The 22,896-nt window shown below is 44.4% G+C and overlaps 1 protein-coding gene across 1 annotated transcript in view; it reads left to right on the plus strand.

The window, feature by feature from the left end:
* The window catches only part of LOC120032020 (solute carrier organic anion transporter family member 1C1-like), a 35,104-nt gene extending 14,994 nt beyond the window's left edge, over positions 1-20,110 (plus strand). The window contains exons 5-13 of the mRNA XM_038977930.1: positions 127-225; positions 934-1,182; positions 1,405-1,569; positions 9,165-9,360; positions 10,568-10,733; positions 11,073-11,257; positions 18,325-18,389; positions 18,827-18,944; positions 19,178-20,110. Coding sequence (XP_038833858.1) covers positions 127-225; positions 934-1,182; positions 1,405-1,569; positions 9,165-9,360; positions 10,568-10,733; positions 11,073-11,257; positions 18,325-18,389; positions 18,827-18,944; positions 19,178-19,418 — 1,484 coding nt within the window. The 3' untranslated portion in view covers positions 19,419-20,110. The remainder of the gene's footprint in view (positions 1-126; positions 226-933; positions 1,183-1,404; positions 1,570-9,164; positions 9,361-10,567; positions 10,734-11,072; positions 11,258-18,324; positions 18,390-18,826; positions 18,945-19,177) is intronic.
* Positions 20,111-22,896: the final 2,786 nt, after the last annotated feature.

Consider the following 22,896-nt stretch of genomic DNA (forward strand, 5'->3'; position numbering starts at 1 on the left):
TAATGGAACTGTCTCTGGGTAGTATAATAAATCAATTGCTGTGTGTGTGCGTGTGTGCGTGTGTGCGTGTGTGTGCGTGTGTGTGCGTGCGTGTGCATGTGCGTGTGTGTGTCTTTCATATTTCAGGCTGCGTTCAGACCATAGCAGTCATTGGTCCTGTGTTTGGCTATTTACTGGGATCTCTGTGTGCCAAAATATATGTGGACATTGGATTTGTCAACATGGGTGAGTAACCGGTATCTAGCGAAACACTGAGTATTCTGTCTAGGCCGCCTACACACTATTGGACTGTAATAGTGAGTTCTCCAGTTTAGACAGAGACAGGGCATTCACCTCTGTTCTGTTACTATTAGACTAACAAACAGCGCTCTGAGTTAAGTTCATTGTCGTTCCTAGAGTGCACTCGCTGACTGTGTTCAATAAGTGTTATGTTATGTATGCTCATGCTTCTAGATTCTAGGTTATCAGACTAATTGAACTAGTGTGCTCCAGAACACTGCGCGGTGACGTCAGCTACTAAATTTGAGTAACCAATATAAAGCAGGAGAGATGGTTAAGATATGCACAAAAAGCAGCTGTGCTGTGCTTGTTTTTTCTCTCCAGTAAGTCTTGTCGCTAGGAACGTTGCTAGTGTACTCATAATGTATTTTGTCCCCAACAGTCACAGCTCTCTCTCTGTGCTTGTCCTCCCTCTATAGAGACTATCACCATAGCCTTCTCTTGTTATATGTATGTATTGACATGTATGTGTAACTGATAGATGCACACACACACTACATGTTAATGTTTTTAAATGTATGTATATTGTAAAGTATTTTGTCTGTAATGTATTTTTCGTTATATATCGGACCCCAGTAAGACTAGCTGTCACCCTTGTCGTCGGCTAATGGGGATCCTAATAAATCAAATTCTGTGTCTCCCCTCGCTGTATAGAGAGTATCACCATAAGCCCTGGTGATGCTCGTTGGGTGGGGGCCTGGTGGTTAGGTTACCTTATAGCTGGGGTGATCACCCTGCTTTCAGCCATCCCCTTCTGGTTCCTGCCCCGTTCCCTGCCCATCCCGTCAGACCGAGGCCCAGCCCAGTGCACCCCGGAGCAGACTAGCTTCATCAAAGACTCCCCTCTCCTGGAGCATAAGTACCAAGCCGACGAGCCAGCTGGCTTTCTGGAGATGGCCAAAGGTATTTTGTTGAATGGGGATGAAGTTGGAACATTTTCTGGTTTAGATTATGATTGGAGTTTAAAAATGCTTTTTCAAAGTCTGGTCAGGTAAAATGGTATATTAAATTCAGGTTGCTTTGGGTGAAATTACCATAGTATGGAAAAAGGTAGACAAAAATGACCTTGACAACTGATGATGTCGTTGACGAGTGATGATGTTCTGCTGATTGTTTTTAATCTAGATTTCATACCAACGTTGAAAACCCTCCTGGGGAACCCAGTGTACTTCATCTACCTGTGTGTGACCATCATTCAGCTGAACTCTCTCATCGGCATGGTAACCTACAAGCCCAAGTACATAGAGCAGCATTACGGACAGTCAGCATCAAAAGCCAATTTCCTGATGGGTACGTAACGTTGGCCAATCATATAGCTTATATGCCTTGATCAGTGTTGGGGACCGTTACTTTTAAAAGTAACTTGTTACGTTACAACGTTATTTACTATGGAAAGTAACTTGTTACATTACTTCTGCGTTACCAAAAACAAGTGTCTTTTGACAGTATATAAATGAGTCACCCCGCAGTGTTTGTCATTATACCCTGATGAAGACAGCTTGTCTGTTGAAACGTTGGACATAACATTTTTGCATCTGAGCTCCTAGTGTGCGGCTCTCCTTCATTTTTTAAAGTGTTGGTCCATCTTGGTCAATCTTATACAGTGCAGTCAAAAGCAAGTTTTTCCTGTGTTTTATATATATTTCCACACTATGAGGTTGGAATTATACTGTGAAATTGTGAAAATGATGACAATGCCCTTTTGGTGTAAGAGCTTTTTGAAAAGACAACCTGAAATTTCTGCCTGTTTTGGTGGGATGGAGTTTTGGCCTGCATGGTGACATCACCAGGCGGTAAATTAGTTAATAGACCAATAAGAAAGAGTTCCAAACCGCCAATAACAGATAGTTTTCCCCTCCCCGCTCAGACCACTCCCAGACAGTCCTAGGTAAATTCTTGCTTGAGAAATTGGTCTTTGCTAAGAAGCTATTTTTGTTTCTTTTTGACCACTTTAATTGAAAACAATCACAGTAATTGTTACCCAGACATGATTTGATATTCAGATGAAAACAGTTGTGTTAAGGGGCTATCAGAATTAGCTTTATGCACACTACTTTTAAATGGGGAGACTCTGACGACTGATAGGCCGTGTGCAAGGGTAGGCAACTAGATTAAGCCACCGGAGCAGATGGTTGGGGTACAGGAACATAATTATAATCATTTGTACACTGCAAATTGACCACAACTAAGCCCAAAAAGAGGTTGTATTTGAAAATGATAGTCATTTCATACCATGATTATATTGAGACACGATCACATTTTTATTACATTTTTATGTGGGAATACTTAAGAACAGATTTTCTAAATTAAACTCTTTCATCTGAAGTCCTTGTGATTTTACAGTGTTCTTTACCCCCAGAAAATCACTTCCGGGACGGTTTAGGCCCGTGGGCCACATGTTGCCGATCCCTGGCCTAGTGGCTACCGTAAAAAATGTGCCTTTCGTCCGTAATCTATAACTCTGGCCTATACCAGCTCAAGTAATAATGACAGATTAAATATCTCCTTTACAATTCTTTAATAAATACATTATTTTGTTGAATTATTTACACATAAGTAAAAATAATACATACAATATACAGTTCCTCCAGAAAGTACTCACATCCCTTGACTATTTCCACCACAGGACGCCTGTATCTTTGTAGTGACTGGGTGTATTGATACACCATCCAAAGTGTAATTAATAACTTCACCATGTTCAAAGGGATATTCAACGTCTGCTTTTTATTTTTACCCATCTACCAATAGGTGCCCTTCTTTGTGAGGCATTGGAAAACCTCCCTGGTCTTTGTGGTTGAATCTGTTTTGAAATTCACTGCTCGACTGAGGGACCTTACACTTATCTGTATGTGTGGGGTACAGAGATGAGGTAGTCATTAATAAATCATGTTAAATTATGATTCCATGCAACTTATTATGTGACTTGTTAAGCACATTTTTACTCCTGAACTTATGTAGTCTTGCCATAACAAAGGAGTTGAACACTTAATGAGTCAAGACATTTCTGCTTTTCATTTTGAATTAATAAAAAAAAAACATAATTCCACTTTGACATTATGGGGTATTGTGTGTCACGTTCCTGACCTGTTTTCCTTTGTCATGTATTTGTTTTAGTTGGTCAGGGCGTGAGTTGGGTGGGTTGGTCTAGGTTTGATTTTCTATGTTGGGATTTTGTGTTCGGCCTGGTATGATTCTCAATCAGAGACAGCTGTCAATCGTTGTCCCTGATTGAGAATCATACTAAGGCAGCCAGGGTTTCACTTGTGTTTTGTGGGTGTTTGTTCCTGTGTCAGTGTTTGGGCCACACAGGACTGTTTTAGGTTAGTCACGTTTGTTGGTTTTTGTACTTTGTAGTGTTTGTTGTTTTTCCATTAAATAATGAATACTTACCAATCCGCATCTTGGTCCGATCCATGCTCCTTTTCGTCTGAGGAGGAGTACAACTACGATAGCCGTTACAGAAACACCCACCACAAGAGGACCAAGCGGAGTGGAGAAGGGCAGCGACAGCAGCAGAGACAGACAGAGGAATGGACATGGGAAGACGTCTTGAACGGCAAGGGTTGCTACACATGGGAGAAGATCCTGGCTGGAAAGGATCGCCTCCCATGGGAACAGCTGGAGGCAGCGAGGAGAGCAGAGGCAACCGGAGAGAGGAACCGGAGGTATGAGGGTACGCGGCTAGCACGGAAGCCCGAGAGGCTCACCCAAAAATTTCTTGGGGGGGGGCTAAAGGGGAGTGTGGCGAAGCCGGGTTGGATACCTGAGCCAACTCCCCGGGCTTACCGTGGAGTGAGAGGGCGTCGTACTGGTCAGACACCGTGTTATGCGGTGGAGCGCACGGTGTCCCCAGTACGCGTGCTTAGCCCAGTGCGGGCTATTCCACCTTGCCGCACTGGGAGGGCTAGGTTGGGCATCGAGCCGGGTGCCATGAAGCCGGCCCAACATATCTGGCCTCCAGTACGTCTCCTCGGGCCGGCGTACATGGCACCAGCCTTACAGGTGGTGTCCCCGGTTCGCCTGCATAGCCCAGTGCGGGCTATTCCACCTCGCCGCACTGGCAGGGCTACGGGGACCATTCAACCTGGTAGGGTTGGGGAGGCTCGGTGCTCAAGAGCGCGTGTCCTCCTTCACGGTCCGGTATATCCGGCGCCACCTTCCCACCCCAGCCCAGTACCATCAGTGCCAACACCACGCACCAGGCTTCCAGTGCGTTTCCAGAGCCCTGTTCCTCCTCCACGCACTCTCCCTGTGGTGCGTGTCTCCAGCCCAGTGCCTCCAGTTCCGGCACCACGCACCAGGCCTACTGTGCGCCTCAGCAGGTCAGAGTCGGCCGTCTGCCCAACGCCGCTTGCCTGCTCAGCGCTGCCTGAACTGTCTGCCTGCCCAGCGTGGTCTGAACTGTCTGCCTGCCCAGCGCTGCCCGTCTGTCCCGAGCCTTCAGAGCCGTCCAGCCAGGACCAGCCAGAGCCGTCCAGCCAGGACCAGCCAGAGCCGTCCAGCCAGGACCAGCCAGAGCCGTCCAGCCAGGACCAGCCAGAGCCGTCCGCCAGCCAGGATCCGCCAGAGCCGTCCGCCAGCCAGGATCCGCCAGAGCCGTCCGCCAGCCAGGATCCGCCAGAGCCGTCCGCCAGCCAGGATCCGCCAGAGCCGTCCGCCAGCCAGGATCCGCCAGAGCCTTCCGCCAGCCAGGATCCGCCAGAGCCTTCCGCCAGCCAGGATCCGCCAGAGCCTTCCGCCAGCCAGGATCCGCCAGAGCCTTCCGCCAGCCAGGATCCGCCAGAGCCTTCCGCCAGCCAGGATCCCCCAGAGCCTTCCGCCAGCCAGGATCCCCCAGAGCCTTCCGCCAGCCAGGATCCCCCAGAGCCTTCCGCCAGCCAGGATCCCCCAGAGCCTTCCGCCAGCCAGGATCCGCCAGAGCCTTCCGCCAGCCAGGATCCGCCAGAGCCTTCCGCCAGCCAGGATCCGCCAGAGCCTTCCGCCAGCCAGGATCCGCCAGAGCCTTCCGCCAGCCAGGATCCGCCAGAGCCTTCCGCCAGCCAGTATCCGCCAGAGCCAGCCAGCCAGGTGCTACCCCTCAGCCAGGTGCTACCCCTCAGCCAGGTGCTACCCCTCAGCCAGGTGCTACCCCTCAGTCAGGTGCTACCCCTCAGTCAGGTGCTACCCCTCAGTCAGGTGCTACCCCTCAGTCAGGTGCTACCCCTCAGTCAGGTGCTACCCCTCAGTCTGTTACTGCCCTTTGGAATAGTGGGATTGACATGGAGGGTGAATATTGGGAGGAGGCCACGGAAGCGGGGGTTGACTATGGTGGGGTGGGGACCACGACCAGAGCCGCCACCGTGGACAGACGCCCACCCAGACCCTCCCCTAGACTTTGTGCTGGTGCGCCCGGAGTTCGCACCTTAAGGGGGGGGGTTCTGTCACGTTCCTGACCTGTTTTCCTTTGTCATGTATTTGTTTTAGTTGGTCAGGGCGTGAGTTGGGTGGGTTGGTCTAGGTTTGATTTTCTATGTTGGGATTTTGTGTTCGGCCTGGTATGATTCTCAATCAGAGACAGCTGTCAATCGTTGTCCCTGATTGAGAATCATACAAAGGCAGCCAGGGTTTCACTTGTGTTTTGTGGGTGTTTGTTCCTGTGTCAGTGTTTGGGCCACACAGGACTGTTTCAGGTTAGTCACGTTTGTTGGTTTTTGTACTTTGTAGTGTTTGTTGTTTTTCCATTAAATAATGAATACTTACCAATCCGCATCTTGGTCCGATCCATGCTCCTCCTCGTCTGAGGAGGAGAACAACTACGATAGCCGTTACAGAGTGTGTGTAGGCCAAAGGCACAAAATCTCCATTCAATCCATTTTAAATTCAGGCTGTTTTTTCAACAAAATGTCAAGGGGTATGAATACTTTCCGAAGGCGCTGTATAAAACTAACTGGGCACAGTAAAAGGAGAGCTCAAATACAAGGACAACTGGCTACCAATCTGTTTTAAACACAGATACAAACTTGGCAGAGAGATATGAAAACACACAAGTTAACACGAGCAATAGCCCTTTCCAAACATGCAATTCATGAACCACAACAACCAGATTGTCTAGATACCAATTAGTTGTATTATTCTCATAGAAGTTGCAGCAGCGTAGCCTTCTCAAAAGGACAACGTATGCACGTTCCAACATTCAGAACTCAAAGTCAAAAATAAAACACCTTGTTGATTTATTTCACGGCTTTCCTCTAAAGTAGCGATGAACGTTATACGGCACAAGAAAAAGTCTAAAGGTGCTTCTTGATATTTAAAGTGGAGTTCTTCGCAGCGGACAGGCACTTATCCCCGGGGCAGAGTTAGCATTTTACAGACATGTTCCTGTCCTTTTCCCCTTACCAATTCAAAGTAATGCGAATTCTTCCAGCATGCAAAGGCTATTGTCTCTGCCATCTCACTAGTTAGAAACAACAACAAAAAAGGAAATAATATTGTAAAATGAATGACTTGCTTATTTGAAAACGTAATTAAGTAACTGATTAATTAAATAGAAAAATGTACCTGTTAAATTAATCGTTACCACAAAAAAAGTAATCTGAGTACTCTAACCGGTTACTTTGTAACGCGTTACCCCCGACACTGGCCTTGATTCCTAGTCCAATTTAGATTGGAAACTTGAAAGGACTTGCTTCAGGCATAGATAAACACATGCATACAATATTGTTAAGACTCGATCAAGCAATAGGAGGTCAAAGGGCGCTGTTTTATTGAGCTATACAATGTGTTATGATTCAACCCTCAAATGTAAATGCTGATCTAAATAGGCCTCATGCTCCACTATTGACCTGACCATTGCATGCTGTGTATTAAAGGTAATGCAATATCTAGCATAACTACAGTAATAGTACGGATAGATAAAATATGGTATCTGTACATTGATGTATGAAAAAGACCAAGAGCTTTGGTGTTTGAGTGGGAGTTGGACAGCGCTACTGTGTGTTCTCTCTGTCAACTACACTGCTCAAAAAAATAAAGGGAACACTTAAACAACACAATGTAACTCCAAGTCAATCACACTTCTGTGAAATCAAACTGTCCACTTAGGAAGCAACACTGATTGACAATAAATTTCACATGCTGTAGTGCAAATGGAATAGACAAAAGGTGGAAGTTATAGGCAATTAGCAATACACCCCCAATAAAGGAGTGGTTCTGCAGGTGGTGACCACAGACCACTTCTCAGTTCCTATGCTTCCTGGCTGATGTTTTGGTCACTTTTGAATGCTGGCGGTGCTTTCACTCTAGTGGTAGCATGAGACCGAGTCTACAACCCACACAAGTGGCTCAGGTAGTGCAGCTCATCCAGGATGGCACATCAATGCGAGCTGTGGCAAGAAGGTTTGCTGTGTCTGTCAGCGTAGTGTCCAGAGCATGGAGGCGCTACCAGGAGACAGGCCAGTACATCAGGAGACGTGGAGGAGGCCGTAGGAGGGCAACAACCCAGCAGCAGGACCGCTACCTCCGCCTTTGTGCAAGGTGGAGCACTGCCAGAGCCCTGCAAAATGACCTCCAGCAGGCCACAAATGTGCATGTGTCTGCTCAAACGGTCAGAAACAGACTCCATGAGGGTGGTATGAGGGCCCGACGTCCACAGGTGGGGGTTGTGCTTACAGCCCAACACCGTGCAGGACGTTTGGCATTTGCCAGAGAACACCAAGATTGGCAAACTCGCCACTGGCGCCCTGTGCTCTTCACAGATGAAAGCAGGTTCACACTGAGCACATGAGCACATGTGACAGACGTGACAGAGTCTGGAGACGCCGTGGAGAACGTTCTGCTGCCTGCAACATCCTCCAGCATGACCGGTTTGGCGGTGGGTCAGTCATGGTGTGGGGTGGCATTTCTTTGTGGGGCCGCACAGCCCTCCATGTGCTCGCCAGAGGTAGCCTGACTGCCATTAGGTACCGAGATGAGATCCTCAGACCCCTTGTGAGACCATATGCTGACACATGCACATTTGTGGCCTGCTGGAGGTCATTTTGCAGGGCTCTGGCAGTGCTCCTCCTTGCACAAAGGCGGAGGTAGCGGTCCTGCTGCTGGGTTGTTGCCCTCCTACGGCCTCCTCCACGTCTCCTGATGTACTGGCCTGTCTCCTGGTAGCGCCTCCATGCTCTGGACACTACGCTGACAGACACAGCAAACCTTCTTGCCACAGCTCGCATTGATGTGCCATCCTGGATGAGCTGCACTACCTGAGCCACTTGTGTGGGTTGTAGACTCGGTCTCATGCTACCACTAGAGTGAAAGCACCGCCAGCATTCAAAAGTGACCAAAACATCAGCCAGGAAGCATAGGAACTGAGAAGTGGTCTGTGGTCACCACCTGCAGAACCACTCCTTTATTGGGGGTGTCTTGCTAATTGCCTATAATTTCCACCTTTTGTCTATTCCATTTGCACAACAGCATGTGAAATTTATTGTCAATCAGTGTTGCTTCCTAAGTGGACAGTTTGATTTCACAGAAGTGTGATTGACTTGGAGTTACATTGTGTTGTTTAAGTGTTCCCTTTATTTTTTTGAGCAGTGTATATCAAAGGCTGAGTCTCAGGCGGTATGGCCTGGTTCTACTCTACTGTACTGTATGTATGGGGCTGTATTGGGTTGTGGAATAGCACTGGCATAAAATGTAGACTTTTAGCTACAGTGGTATGAAAGGTAGTAAAAGCTACAGTATGGTATTGTGTGAAAGTGAATGCCTGGTTTAGGGCTTTGGCTGGCTCACATGGTGTTTCAGTCCCATTGAACCTGTCGTCAAGACCTTAGTCCTGGCCTAAATCCTCCATGATTAGGAATGAAGAACATTTCTAAAGAATGAGACCTATGTCTTAACAGAGTGTGTGTTTGTTCCAGGTACAATCAACATCCCTGCTGTGGCGTTGGGAATTTTTACTGGCGGCCTGCTCATGAAGAGGCTGAAGCTGAGCATCATGGGAGCGGCCAAGTTTGCGTTCGGCACCTCTCTGATAGGCTACTTCCTATCCCTCTTCTTCTTCGTCATGAGCTGCGAGAACGCCAAAGTGGCTGGGATCACGCTGCCCTACAACCGGTGGGGGATACACACACACACACACACACACACACACACAGAGCTCTTGGTAGAAGTTGCCCTTAGGTACATACAGTATTTACTCTGTAAATGTTCTATTCCCAGCACCACAAACGGGTAACATGCTGGAGTGCGTATGCTAATAATTGCTCCTAGAGGACAGCATACCTCCAACACTGGAGAGATGTGGTCTAGAATAGCGAATCAGGGATTTCACCCATCTACTGTACTGTACGCCCCCTGGCTCTGTCAAGACTGTTTGCTGCTAATGTCAATATCAGAACCGGCACTGACTTTGGTTGATAACATTAGTATTCATTGAATCGGTGAAAGTATACTGAACAAAAATAGAAACGATTTTGCTAAGTTACAGTTCATATAAGGAAATCAGTCAATTAAAAATAATCCATTAGGTCCTAATCTATGGATTTCACATGACTGGGCAGGGACGCAGCCATAGGTCCATCCACTTGGGACCCAGGCCCACTCACAGAGGAGCTTTATTACAGGCAGAAATACTCCTCAGTTTCATCAGCTGTCCAGGTGGCTGGTCTCAGAAGATCCCGCAGGTGAAGATGTGGATGTGGAGGTCTTGGGCTGGAATGGTTACACGTGGTCTGCGGTTGTGAGGCCGGTTGGACGTACTGCCAAATTCTCTAAAACGATATGGTAGAGAAATTAACATTAGATCTCTGGCAACCGCTCTGGTGGACATTCCTGCAGTTAGCATGCCAATTGCACGCTCCCTCAAAACTTGAGACATCTGTGGCATTGTGTTGTGTGACAAAACTGCACATTTTAGTGGCCTTTTATTGTCCCCAGCACAAGGTGCATCTTTGTAATGATCATGCTGTTTAATCAGTTTCTTGATATGCCACACCTGTCAGAAGGATGGATTATCTTGACAAATGATAAAATGCTCACTAACAGGGATGTTGACAAATTTGTGCACAACATTTCTGGGATCTTTTATTTCAGGTCATGAAACATGGGAACGACACTTGTTGCATCTATATTTTTGTTCAGGATATATCGTATTATGCATTTGATTAAATACACATCACACCTTCTGTATCTGAGCAGGCAGAGGTCAAGTCATGTCTGTATTCATTAGATTATCTGTCTAAAGAAAAGCGCTATATGAATTAAATCTACTATTAATAACAGCCCCACTTTCTCTTTCTCTCCTTTTCTTTCTCTCTCTCAGGGTGGATGGCGTATCGTATGAGGAGCGCTCATTATTCTCAGCCTGTAACTCGGACTGTGTGTGTTCAGACAGAGACTGGGACCCTGTCTGTGGAGAGAACGGCATCACGTACGTCTCTCCCTGCCTGGCTGGCTGCCAGACCTCCACAGGATCAGGGAAGAACACGGTGAGATGAGGATCATTGCCAGCACGGAGGCTGCATCCCGAAATGGCACCCTCTTCCCTATATAGTGTACTACTTTTGGGCTCTGTTTAAAAGTAGTACACTATATAGGGAATAGAGTGCCATTTGAGATGCAAACGGACTGTGTAATCTGATATATCAGATTACTTGTGAGCAACAGGGTAAAGTTCAATTCCATTTTAATTTCAGTATGATTTCAGTCGGAATTGACTCGCACCCTGGTGGGTTTATGGAAAACTTTTGAAGCAGCAAGTTATGTTGTTTCTGTTTTTATGTCAAATTGTTTTGTCTCTGTGTGTGTGTGTGTGTGTGCCTCTGCAGGTGTTTTCTAACTGTAGCTGTGTGGTGGCAGCAGGGCTGAGCAGTGGTAACCTGACAGCCAGTGTAGGCCACTGCCCTCACAGAGATGACTGTGACCGTGTCTTCCCTTACTTCCTGGCTCTCTCTGTCGTCACTTCCTTTATCATCTCCCTGGGTGGCACGCCAGGCTACATGGTCCTCATCAGGTCAGTCACACACACACACACACCCATACACACACACAAACAAGAAGGGATGGTCATAGCAGTTGGCAAGACAGCACAAAGAAATGTGGGACTCCGGCTACAACAAGGTACCTACCTTAAAGGGGAAACAAAAAGGGGAAACAATCAGAAGCCCTGTTTGTACCTGGTTCTAACATGCGTCCGTTGTCCTGATCATGTCCACATTCTGATTGTGCGTCGACAGGTATAGACAATCAAAAGATGCATTGTGATCTGATTGTGATTGTGTCTTTCTGACCACCTCTGGTGGTAGTGAAAGACGCATCTTGTACGGATATCCTTGGTGTAAACAAATCGAAAATGTATACATTTGGCCAACGTCAGTTGTCCCGGCCTCTTATAAAAATCACACCAGCCAATTGAATGAAGAACATGTTTTTAGAAACCCACTGCCTACTGACATTATGGCCAGATATGCCACAGTCCAATACCGCGTCCAGCACTGATTAAAATGGCATATAGAAATAAAGATATTTATGAAGAGATATTGTCCCGAATAAGAGAAAAGGGGTTCTCCCCTTCCCACGTCCAATGCCAGCGCAAATTCTAATATTTGAAAACATTTTAGGCTACAGAAATGCCAAGGAATTCAGAAAGGCCTACTCTGTAACTTAACCTGCTTCTGTTTTTACTGTGTGCATTAGGGCCTAAGTGTAATTTTTATTTATACTGTGCAATAATAGTATTTTGTACATACATCCAGATAGTCAAATTGTTTGTGTGGTGACATTTTTAGGGATTGGAGAGATTCTCTGAATATTGTACAAGTCGAGGTTATCGGGACAGTAGTCTATTACGCCAAGTCTTAAATCATTGGATAACAAAAGTAGGCTGTAATGATGAGAGTATAAACTATTGACTATAAAAGCGTGCTGTTTTCTGTCGATTTATACAGCTTGTGTCATAAAGGGAGGTCCAAGGCAAGTTGGATTCATTTGCATATATGGAGGCACCAGGGAATCTCTTCACAATAGGGACGAAGTGGGCAGATAAGAGACAGATATTACCATGTGTAGACGCAAGAAAATCTCGATCAGATAGTGATCGGAGGATGACAATCACATGTTAATGCAAGGTGTAACCATGGCTACTGAGAGAACCTAACCTGCATAAAGTCTATTACATTTACTTGCACCACCTTCTTCAGAATGATCTCACCCAGAAAGTTCTCACATTTCACTGTAGTGAAATTGGCTCACAATGGGTGACAGAATGGCTGACCAGAAGTTGAATGTAGTCTGTGTAACAGACTTAAGCAGGGATTCAATTCAACTGCGCTTTGTCTGCTATGCTTCATTTCAAGGTCATTTTTGATTGAGCTGACATATGCAGTGTTTATGATGAACGCGGTCTCCGCTAACGCGGAACCATTGCCTTTAAAAGCTGCATAGCAGACAAATCGCGATCAGATTGAATTCCGGCCTTAAAGAGCCGTGTTGCAACCATAGAGGCTTCTAGTGGTCAAAAGGCCATATTAGCATGGGCAGTGCCATTGAGAACTTCCACCTTTTTAACCTGATGAGGATAGAGGGCGCTATTTACACTTTGGGGGAAAAACGTGCCCAATTTAAACGGCCTCGTACTCTATTCTTGCTCGTACAATATGCATATTATTATTACTATTGGATAGAAAACACTCTCTAGTTTCTAAAACCGTTTGAATTTTGTCTGTGAGTAAAACAGAACTCATTTGGCAGCACACTTTCTGACCAGGAAGTGGAAAGTCTGAAAATTATGCTCTGTTCAAGGGCCTGCCTATAAATGGGCATGACACGTATGAGTATACATGCACGTCATACACCTTCCCCTAGATGTCAAGAGGATGTGAGAGAAAAAAAGAAGTGTTTATCTTGGTCTGAGGTGGAATATATCCTCTTGGCACGACGAGTCATCCATTTCCTGTTTTCTGGAGAGCGCGCAGATGGACCTGGAATTGCCTTTTGAAAAGCCGTCGTTATAGGCGACTACTATCTCCGGCTTTGATTTTATTTGATACATGTCACAATATCATCGTAAAGTATGTTTTTTCAATATAGTTTTATTAGATTTTTGAAATTTATTCGGGACGTTAGGCGTGTTGCGTTGTGTGCCTTTTTTCAGAAAGGAGAGCTTCGCGCCACTTTGCCAGTGTGCTTGCTAATTCAAGAGGGAAAAACTATGTTCTAAATCCAAACAACGACTGTTCTGGACAAAGGACCCCTTGTCCAACATTCTGATGGAAGATCAGCAAAAGTAAGAAACATTTTATGATGCTATTTCATATATCTGTCGAACTGTATACTAGTAGTTTTGCGCCCCGGTTTTGGCCACTCTCTCGCTATAACATAAGCCTTATGTCGTAATGAAGATATTTTTAGAATTCTAACACTGCGATTGCATTAAGAACTAATGGATCTATCATTTCCTATACAACATGTATTTTTTTGTAATGTTTATGAATTGCTATTTGGTCAGAATAGGTGAGAGTCTAATAGAAATATCCGCACATTCTGGGAAAAGGAAGCTACGTTAGCATAATGGATAACCACTGATTTCAGCTCTAAATATGCACATTTTCGAACAAAACATAAGTGTATGTATAACCTGATGTTATAGGACTGTCATCTGATTATCAGATTATTGCCAACTGGTCCCGTGTGGCTCAGTTGGTAGAGCATGGCGCTTGCAACGCCAGGGTTGTGGGTTCAATTCCCACGGGGGGACCAGGGTTCAATACCCACGGGGGGACCAGGATGAATATGTATGAACTTTCCAATTTGTAAGTCGCTCTGGATAAGAGCGTCTGCTAAATGACTTAAATGTAAATGTACATCTGAGGAAGGTTTATGAAGGTTAGTGAAAATTGATATCTTTTGCTGGTTTATTCGCTAACGCTAACGTGCCTATTGCTATCGCTAACGTGCCTTGATGAATGAATGCGGTTGTGTGTAGGCTATTGTAGTAAGCTAATATAATGCTATATTGTGTTTTCGCTGTAAAACACTTAAAAAATCTGAAATATTGGCTGGATTCACAAGATGCTTGTCTTTCATTTCTGTACACAATGCATTTTTCAGAAATGTTTTATGATGAGTATTTAGGTATTTGACGTTGGTGTCTGTAATTACTCTGGCAGCTTCGGTGCTATTTTTGACGGTAGCTGTGATGGTAGCTGCAATGTAAAACTGATTTATACCTCAAATATGCACATTTTTCGAACAAAACATAGATTTATTGTGTAACATGTTATAAGACTGTCATCTGATGAAGTTGTTTCTTGGTTAGTTTGGTTGGTTCTTGGTTAGTTAGGTTGGCTTTGTGCATGCTACCTGTGCTGTGAAAAATGTCTGTCCTTCTTTGTATTTGGTGGTGAGCTAACATAAATATACGTGCTGTTTTCGCTGTAAAACATTTAAAAAATCGGACATGTTGACTGGATTCACAAGATGTGTATCTTTCATTTGCTGTATTGGACTTGTTAATGTGTGAAAGATAAATATTTCTAAAAAATATTTTTTGAATTTCGCGCTCTGCCTTTTCAGTGGAATGTGGGAGGAGTTCCGCTAGCGGAACGCCTGGGCGAGACAGGTTTTAATGTAGTCAACTGGATGGGACTTCCAACTTTATTGGCTGGAGTCATGTTCATCCGGAGTGATCCGCCAATTGGGAAGAAGATGTAAATAGCCTTTATAGAGTCATAATATTCCTAAAACCTGAAGGTCAATAAGAGAATTGGTTCCAATCGTTTCCCCACTTCTTATGGGTGCAATCCCGTTAACGGGATCGATATGACAACAGCCAGTGAAAGTGCAGGGCGCCAAATTCAAACAACAGAAATCTCATAATTAAAATTCCTCAAACATACATGTATCTTATACCATTTTAAAGGTAATCTTGTTGTTAATCCCACCAAAGTGTCCGATTTCAAATAGGCTTTTCAGCGAAAGCACCACAAACGATTATGTTAGGTCACCGCAAAATCACAGACAAACAGTCATTTTTCCAGCCAAAGACAGGAGTCACAAAAAGCAGAAATAGAGATAAAATTAATCACTAACCTTTGATGATCTTCATCAGATGCCACTCATAGGACTTCATGTTACACAATACATATATGTTTTGTTCGATAAAGTTAATGTTTATATACAAAAACCTCAGTTTACATTGGCGCCATGTTCAGAAATGCCTCCAAAATATCCGGAGATATTGCAGAGAGCTATGTCAAATAACATAAATACTCATCATAAACTTTGATGAAAGATGCATGTTTTACATAGAATTAAAGATACACTTGTTCTTAATGCAACCGCTGTGTCAGATTTCAAAAAGCTTTACGGCAAAACACAATAATCTGAAAACAGCGTTCAGCCACAAAAGCAAGCCATACAGTTACCCGCCAAATTGTGCAGTCAACAAAACTCATAAAAAGCATTATAAATCTTCACTTACCTTTGCTGATCTTCGTCGGAATGCACTTCCAGGACTCCCACTTCCACAAGAAATGTTTGTTTTGTTCAGTAATGTCCATAATTTATGTCCAAATAGCTATTTTTGTTGGTAAACAAACACTAAACTAAAAGCAAACACTCACAAACACTCACTAATAGCTGACGAAATGTCAAAAAGTTCCGTAACAGTCAGTAGAAACATGTCAAACGATGTATTGAATCAATCTTTAGAATGTTTTTAACCTAAATCTTGAATAACGTTCCAACCGGAGAATTACATTGACTTCAGATGAGCGATGGAACAGAGCTCCCTCTCATGTGAACGCGCATGGTCAAAGCATGGTCAGGTCATGGCAGACCTGACTAATTCCCCTCTCATTCGGCCCCCCTTCACAGTAGAGGCATCAGACAAGGTTCTACAGACTGTTGACATCTAGTGGAAGCCGTATGAAGTGCAAAGTCATTCATATCTCACTGTGAATTCAATAGGATCTTGGTTGAAAATCGACCAGACTCAGAATTCCCACTTCCTGTTTGGATTTTTTCTCAGGTTTTTGCCTGCCATATGAGCTCTGTTATACTCACATACATCATTCAAACAGTTGTAGAAACTTCAGAGTGTTTTCTATCCAATATGAATAATAATATGCATATATTAGCAACTGGGACTGAGGAGCAGGCAGTTTACTATGGGCACCTCTGTGCACCTTTCATCCAAGCTACTCAATACTGCCCCTGCAGCCATAATAAGTTAACAGCTAATTAGCATTTCCTTTTTGGGAGGTAAATACAGGCAAATATATTGATAAAAGTCACCTTGTCCGAGAGATATTTACACAGTTATCAAAACGTCACAAGGTAAGCGAAACACAGCCCTTATTTAAGTGTTTCTAAAATCCCCTTTGGGAAAAAAATGAATGGTGGAAAAAACGATTGGAACCATTTCCCTGTTTGACCACTAGGTTTTATAGGTATTTTGACACCTCCACTGTGGGGCACTATTGCGCTGCACATGCTGTCACAGACGCTATAATGGCACAGATACAAAGATGAGTCTTTTATCTATCTCTATGGTTGCAACAGACTTTATATAGGGCAAGGAGACAGTCACATGATGCTTTCAGGTGATTGAATTACGTCCTCTGGATTCGTGGTCTGATTGGACTGAGAGAGAAGTTTTTATGAGTCAGCTCATTGTTCTTCCTACTCTCTGCCTGTGTGTCCATTCAGGGTTATAGCAGGAAACATAAATTCAGTACACTTTAAGTACATTTAATTTAAATCTTTATCGCACGGCATACTTCAAAGGGGTTATAGGAAAGTCAGCAATAGAGGTTTTACTGTATTTCAGGAAAGTAGAATATGTGATTTGGAGGGGTACTGTTATTGGCTAAAACTAGTCCTTGATTAGCCTTCGCCAGCTTTGAGCATGTACACAAATGCGCACACACACACACATGCACACACACGCACGCACACACACGAACACAAACCACAATCCAGCAGATCGGCCCAAAGCTCGATCAGCTGACCCTGATGAAATGTGTTGCCCTTACTGGGACAAATGAAGTTACTGGCAGTGGCCTATTTCCTTTTTCTTTTGTTCTGATATTTTTAGAGTCTTAGTTGTCTGAGATGGGTCTGCTTCTGTTTTTGCTCTGGGTCTTGAGAGAACAGCTGAATAGCCTCACTCCCCCCTATCTGAGATACTTACAGCAGCCCTCATCCTCCACATACAACACCCGTTTTGCCAATCACATTCTGTTAAAGGTCCCCAAAGCACACACATCCCTGGTTCGCACCTCTTTTCAGTTCACTGCAGCTAGAAACTGGAACGAGCTGCAAAAAACACTCAAACTGGACCGTTTTATCTCCATCTCTTCATTCAAAGACTCAATCATGGACACTCTTACTGAAAGTTGTGGTTGCTTCGAGTGATGTATTGTTGTCTCTACCTTCTTGCCCTTTGTGCAGTTGTCTGTGCCCAATAATGTTTGTACCATATTTTGTGCTGATACCATGTTGTGATGCTGCCATGTTGTGTTGCTACCATGTTGTTGTCATGTTGTGTTGCTACCATGCTGTGTTTTAATGTGTTGCTGCCATGTTATGTTGTTGTCTTAGGTCTCTCTTTATGTAGTGTTGTGTCCTATATTTGTATTTTTTTAATTTTTTTATCCCAGCCCACGTCCTCGCAGGAGGCCTTTTACCTTTTGGTAGGTCATCATTGTAAATAAGAATTTGTTCTTAACTGACTTGACAAGTTAAATAAAATAAAAATAAAATAGCAAGGTTGTAAGGGCAGACATTTCTGACAGTGTACTACCTTGCTCTACCAACAGAGGTCAGTAGTACTCACTCTTTGGTACTCGCTGGCTACGTCAGAACGTCTTCAGTCAACTTACATTATGTCAACAACACTAGTCTTTTGAATTGACCTTTAAAGCGGTCTGAGTATGCAAACTTAATAATGAACCATAACTAAATTGTGGATGCTTTCATATCATGACATTTCATTTATAATATCTTCAGATCTATATCTATTATCTGTATTCAGAATTATGGTAAAGTTCAAGTTGATGATGGTGTTCTCCCATGCAGGTGTATCAAGCCTCAACTGAAGTCCTTAGCTCTGGGGTTCCATACTCTGTCCACACGTACACTTGGTGAGTCAATACTGTCAGATCACAGATCTAGGATCAGTTTACCACCCAAAATGTTAACATGTGGAGGGCACTAAACTGACCTTAGATCAGCGTCTTGTGGCAACTTCCTCCTACTCCTGTCTGATCAAGTCATACCAGTCTCAGAGCCAGCGCTCTGCAGCTTAGTAACACTGATATAAAACTAGCTGCAGCCAGTTTGTTTCCAAGTCACACATTTCTCCACTAATCAGCTTCTATTAGGATTAATACCCTGAACAAAATCCTCTTAAAAATCCACTCTGTTGCAAAGGTAATCCTTGAAAAATTATTACTTGTGAATCAGGTGTGTTAGCTCTGGGTTGGAACACAATCCTGCACACATTGCCCTTTTCCATGACCAAGATTAGCCACATCCATATTACTGGTAGATCATTTTGTGTGTGTTGGTGTTATAACAGCGGGCATCCCAGCGCCCATCTACTTTGGGGCGATCATCGACACCACGTGTCTGAAGTGGGGCCAGAAGAGATGCGGAGGGAGAGGAGCCTGTCGGATATACAACACTACAGCATACAGGTAATGCACACATACACACTACTGGTCAAGCCTGATACACAACACAAACGCACACAGACCACACACTTACTTCAAAGTGATCATGTCGGAGAGGCATACCCTCTATAACATCAGATGCTGAACATTGATTTTCAAGTCAATATTGAAGGCAACCCCAGTAGTCTTGCCACTTTAATCACCAGTGTAATGTCAAGACTCTGAGTGTGTGTATCCCCTGGTCTCTCTCTCCTCAGGATAGCTTACCTGGGTCTAACTATGGGCCTGAGGACAGTTTCCTTCCTGCTGTGTATACTGGGATTCGTGCTGCTCAAACGACACCTGCGGAGAGAGGAACGCAGTGCCCACCAAGTGGCCAATGGCGGAGCAGAACTGGAGGTACTCAGGAAAGAGGAAGTCCTAGCCTCCAACTCGGACCAATCGCTACGGACTTCCACAACAGACTACAACAACACAGAGAGAGAGACACGGCTGTGACAGTCTGAGACTATCTCCCCTGATCCCTCACGTTACACACACACGCGAGATGTGCAGGAACCAACAACGCTCTGCGCCAGACCATCTCATAGAACATAAATTATATATTTGTACTAGACCTGTCTAGGTTATGTATATTTAAAAAAAATAACATCTTTTTGATATAACTGATGTACTTCATGGATGTACCTGCTGTATTTTACAAAAACACAAATGTAACAACAAAGAATTTCATATTTGTTTTTTTTTTACAAAGAAAGCATTTGATTGGATTTGTTATCCATTGGTTAATTGTTTTTACTGCAGCGAGAGTCCAGTTTCGGTCACTGAGTATTTTTGTAACAACTCTCAAGGTAGTCTACATTATAATATTGTTAGACAGCCTCAATCTGTTGAAAGAGAATGTCAGACATTCTGTGTTTATCTACTGTAAACATTGCCAAAATATGATCTCAATAGCCCTGTTTATACCTGGTTCTAACATGCATCCTTCATCCTGATCTTGTCCGTTTACACTTATGCACAGCAAATTGGTCAGTGTTACCTAGTGTTGATATTTCAGTTTAACATTTGTAGCATTGATTCAGGTGTTAAACTAACTCTGCAAGTGTTAAATTAACACTCTGGTGTAAAAGAACCCCACTGTTGGTGTTAATAACCAGTGTTAAACCAAAACCACACCCATCATTATATTTCCCAGCATGCTCTATTGCAGGTAGATTTGTTTTTTTAATTGTTTATTTCAATATCTATGTTTTTGCATGTACATTGATAAATTCATTAATCTTATGCTACTCAAATATAAATAACATGCAATTTTCTAAACTAATCCAATATGTTACTTGGACTTATTGCACTGAAATGGTTGTTCCAGTTTAGATGCTTTAGGTAGTCTCATCTCTTATCCTTCCCAACCCGCCAATCATTCTGAATGCAGGTTGCTGGTGAATGCCAGGTTGCTCCAAATGTAGGCTAACCCCACTCTGGCTGGTTTCCACTAGGAATTACACATCACTTTGCCACCCAGCATAATGTGACCTGCACACCTGATTATATCAAGATGGCGCCGAAGAACATGGCTGACGTTTTACATTCTCCCAACCAATTATGCTATTTTGTTAGTTTTTTTGTGTAACTTATTTTTTAACATATTGTGTACATAATGTTGCTGCTACCGTCTCTTATGACCGAAAATGGACATCAGAACAGCGATTACTCACTGCTGACTGGAAGAAACTTTTTCCTACTTTCACTGGAACAGGCCCATATCCCCGCATTTTTCATGAAGAAAAGATGCAGGAAAAGGGACAGCAGATCGGGCAGCCTTCTGAGAATCCGTAGGCAAGCGAGTAAACTCCCACTGCCATCCGTTCTTCTTCCTAATGCGCAATCATTGGAAAATAAAATTGATGACCTACGATTAAGATTTTCCTACCAACGGGACATCAAAAACTGTACCATCTTATGTTTCACCGAGACGTGGCTGAACGACGATACAGACAATATAGAGCTAGCGGGATTTTCCATGCACCAGCAGAACAGAGACTACCTCTGGTAAGACGAGGGTTAGGGGTTTGTGTCTATTTGTCAATAACAGCTGGTGTGCAATGTCTAATATTAAAGAATTCTCGAGGTATTGCTCGCCTGAGGTAGAGTACCTTATGATAAGTTGTCGACCACACTATCTACCAAGAGATTTCTCATCTACATTATTTGTAGCCGTCTATTTACCACCACAGAACAAAGCTGGCACTAAGACCGCTCTCAACCAACTCTATAAGGCCATAAGCAAACAAGAAAATGCTCACCCAGAAGCGCCGCTCCTAGTGGCCGGGGACTTTAATGCAGGCAAACTTAAATCAGTTTTACCAAATTTTTACCAGCATGTCACATGTGCAACCAGAGAAAATAATTCCTAGACCACTTTTACTCCACACACAGAGATACATACAAAGCTCTCCCCTCGCCCTCCATTTGGAAAATCTGACCATAATTCTATCCTCCTGATTCCTGCTAACAAGCAAAAACTAAAGCAGGAAGTACCAGTAACTCGCTCAATACAGAAGTGGTCAGATGACGCGGATGCTACACTACAGGACTGTTTTGCTAGCACAGACTGGAATATGTTCCGGGACTCATCCAATGGCATTGAGGAGTACACCACCTCAGTCATCGGCTTCATCAATAAGTGCATCGTCCCCACAGTAACTGTACGTACATATCCCAACCAGAAGCCATGGATTACAGGTAAGATGTTGCATCGAGCTAAAGGCTAGAGCTGCCACTTTCAAGGAGCGGGAGAGTAATCTGGACGCTTATAAGAAATCCCGCTATACCCTCAGACGAACCATCAAACAAGCAAAGCGTCAATACAGGAATAAGATTGAATCCTACTACACCGGCTCTGACGCTCGTCGGATGTGGCAGGGCTTGAAAACTGTTACGGACTACAAAGGGAAACCCAGACGCGAGCTGCCCAGTGACGCGAGCCTACCAGACGAGCTAAATGCCTTTTATGCTCGCTTCGAGGCAAGCAACACTGAAGCATGCACAAGAGCACCAGCTGTTCTGGATGACTGTGTGATAACACTCTCGGTAGCCGATGTGAACAAAACCTTTAAACAGGTCAACATTCACAAAGCCACTGGGCCAGACGGATTACCAGGATGTGTACTCAAAGCATGTGCGGACCAACTGTCAAGTGTCTTCACTGACATTTTCAACCTCTGCCTGACCGAGTCTGTAGTACCTACATGTTTCAAGCAGACCACCATAGTCCCTGTGCCCAAGGAAGCGAAGGTAACCTGCCTAAATGATTACCGCCCCGTGGCACTCACTTCGGTAGCCATGAGTGCTTTAAAAGGCTGGTCATGGCGCACATCAACAGCAGCCTCCCAGACACCCTAGACCCACTCCAATTCGCATACCGCCCCAACATATCCACAGATGACGCAATCTCAATCACACCCAACACTGCCCTTTCTCACCTGGACAAAAGGAACACCTATGTGAGAATGCTGTTCATTGACTACAGCTCAGCGTTCAACACCATAGTGCCCACGAAGCTCATCACTAAGCTAAGGACTCTGGAACTAAACACCTCCCTCTGCAACTGGATCCTGGACTTTCTGACAGGCTGACCCCAGGTGGTAAGAGTAGGCAGCAACACGTCTTCCACGCTGATCCTTAACACTTAGTCCCCTCCTGTATTCCCTGTTCACCCACGACTGCGTGGCCAAACACGACTCCAACACCATCATTAAGTTTGCTGACGACACAACAGTGGTAGGCCTGATCACCGACAACGATGAGACGGCCTATAGGGAGGAGCTCAGAAAACTGGCAGTGTGGTGCCAGGACAACAACCTCTCCCTCAATGTGAGCAAGACAAAGGAGCTGATCGTGGACTACAGGAAAAGGCGGGCCGAACAGGCCCCCATGAACATCGACCGGGCTATAGTGGAGCGGGTCGAAAGTT

Source organism: Salvelinus namaycush, chromosome 38 (genome assembly GCF_016432855.1).
Source record: "Salvelinus namaycush isolate Seneca chromosome 38, SaNama_1.0, whole genome shotgun sequence".
Classification (NCBI taxonomy): domain Eukaryota; kingdom Metazoa; phylum Chordata; class Actinopteri; order Salmoniformes; family Salmonidae; genus Salvelinus; species Salvelinus namaycush.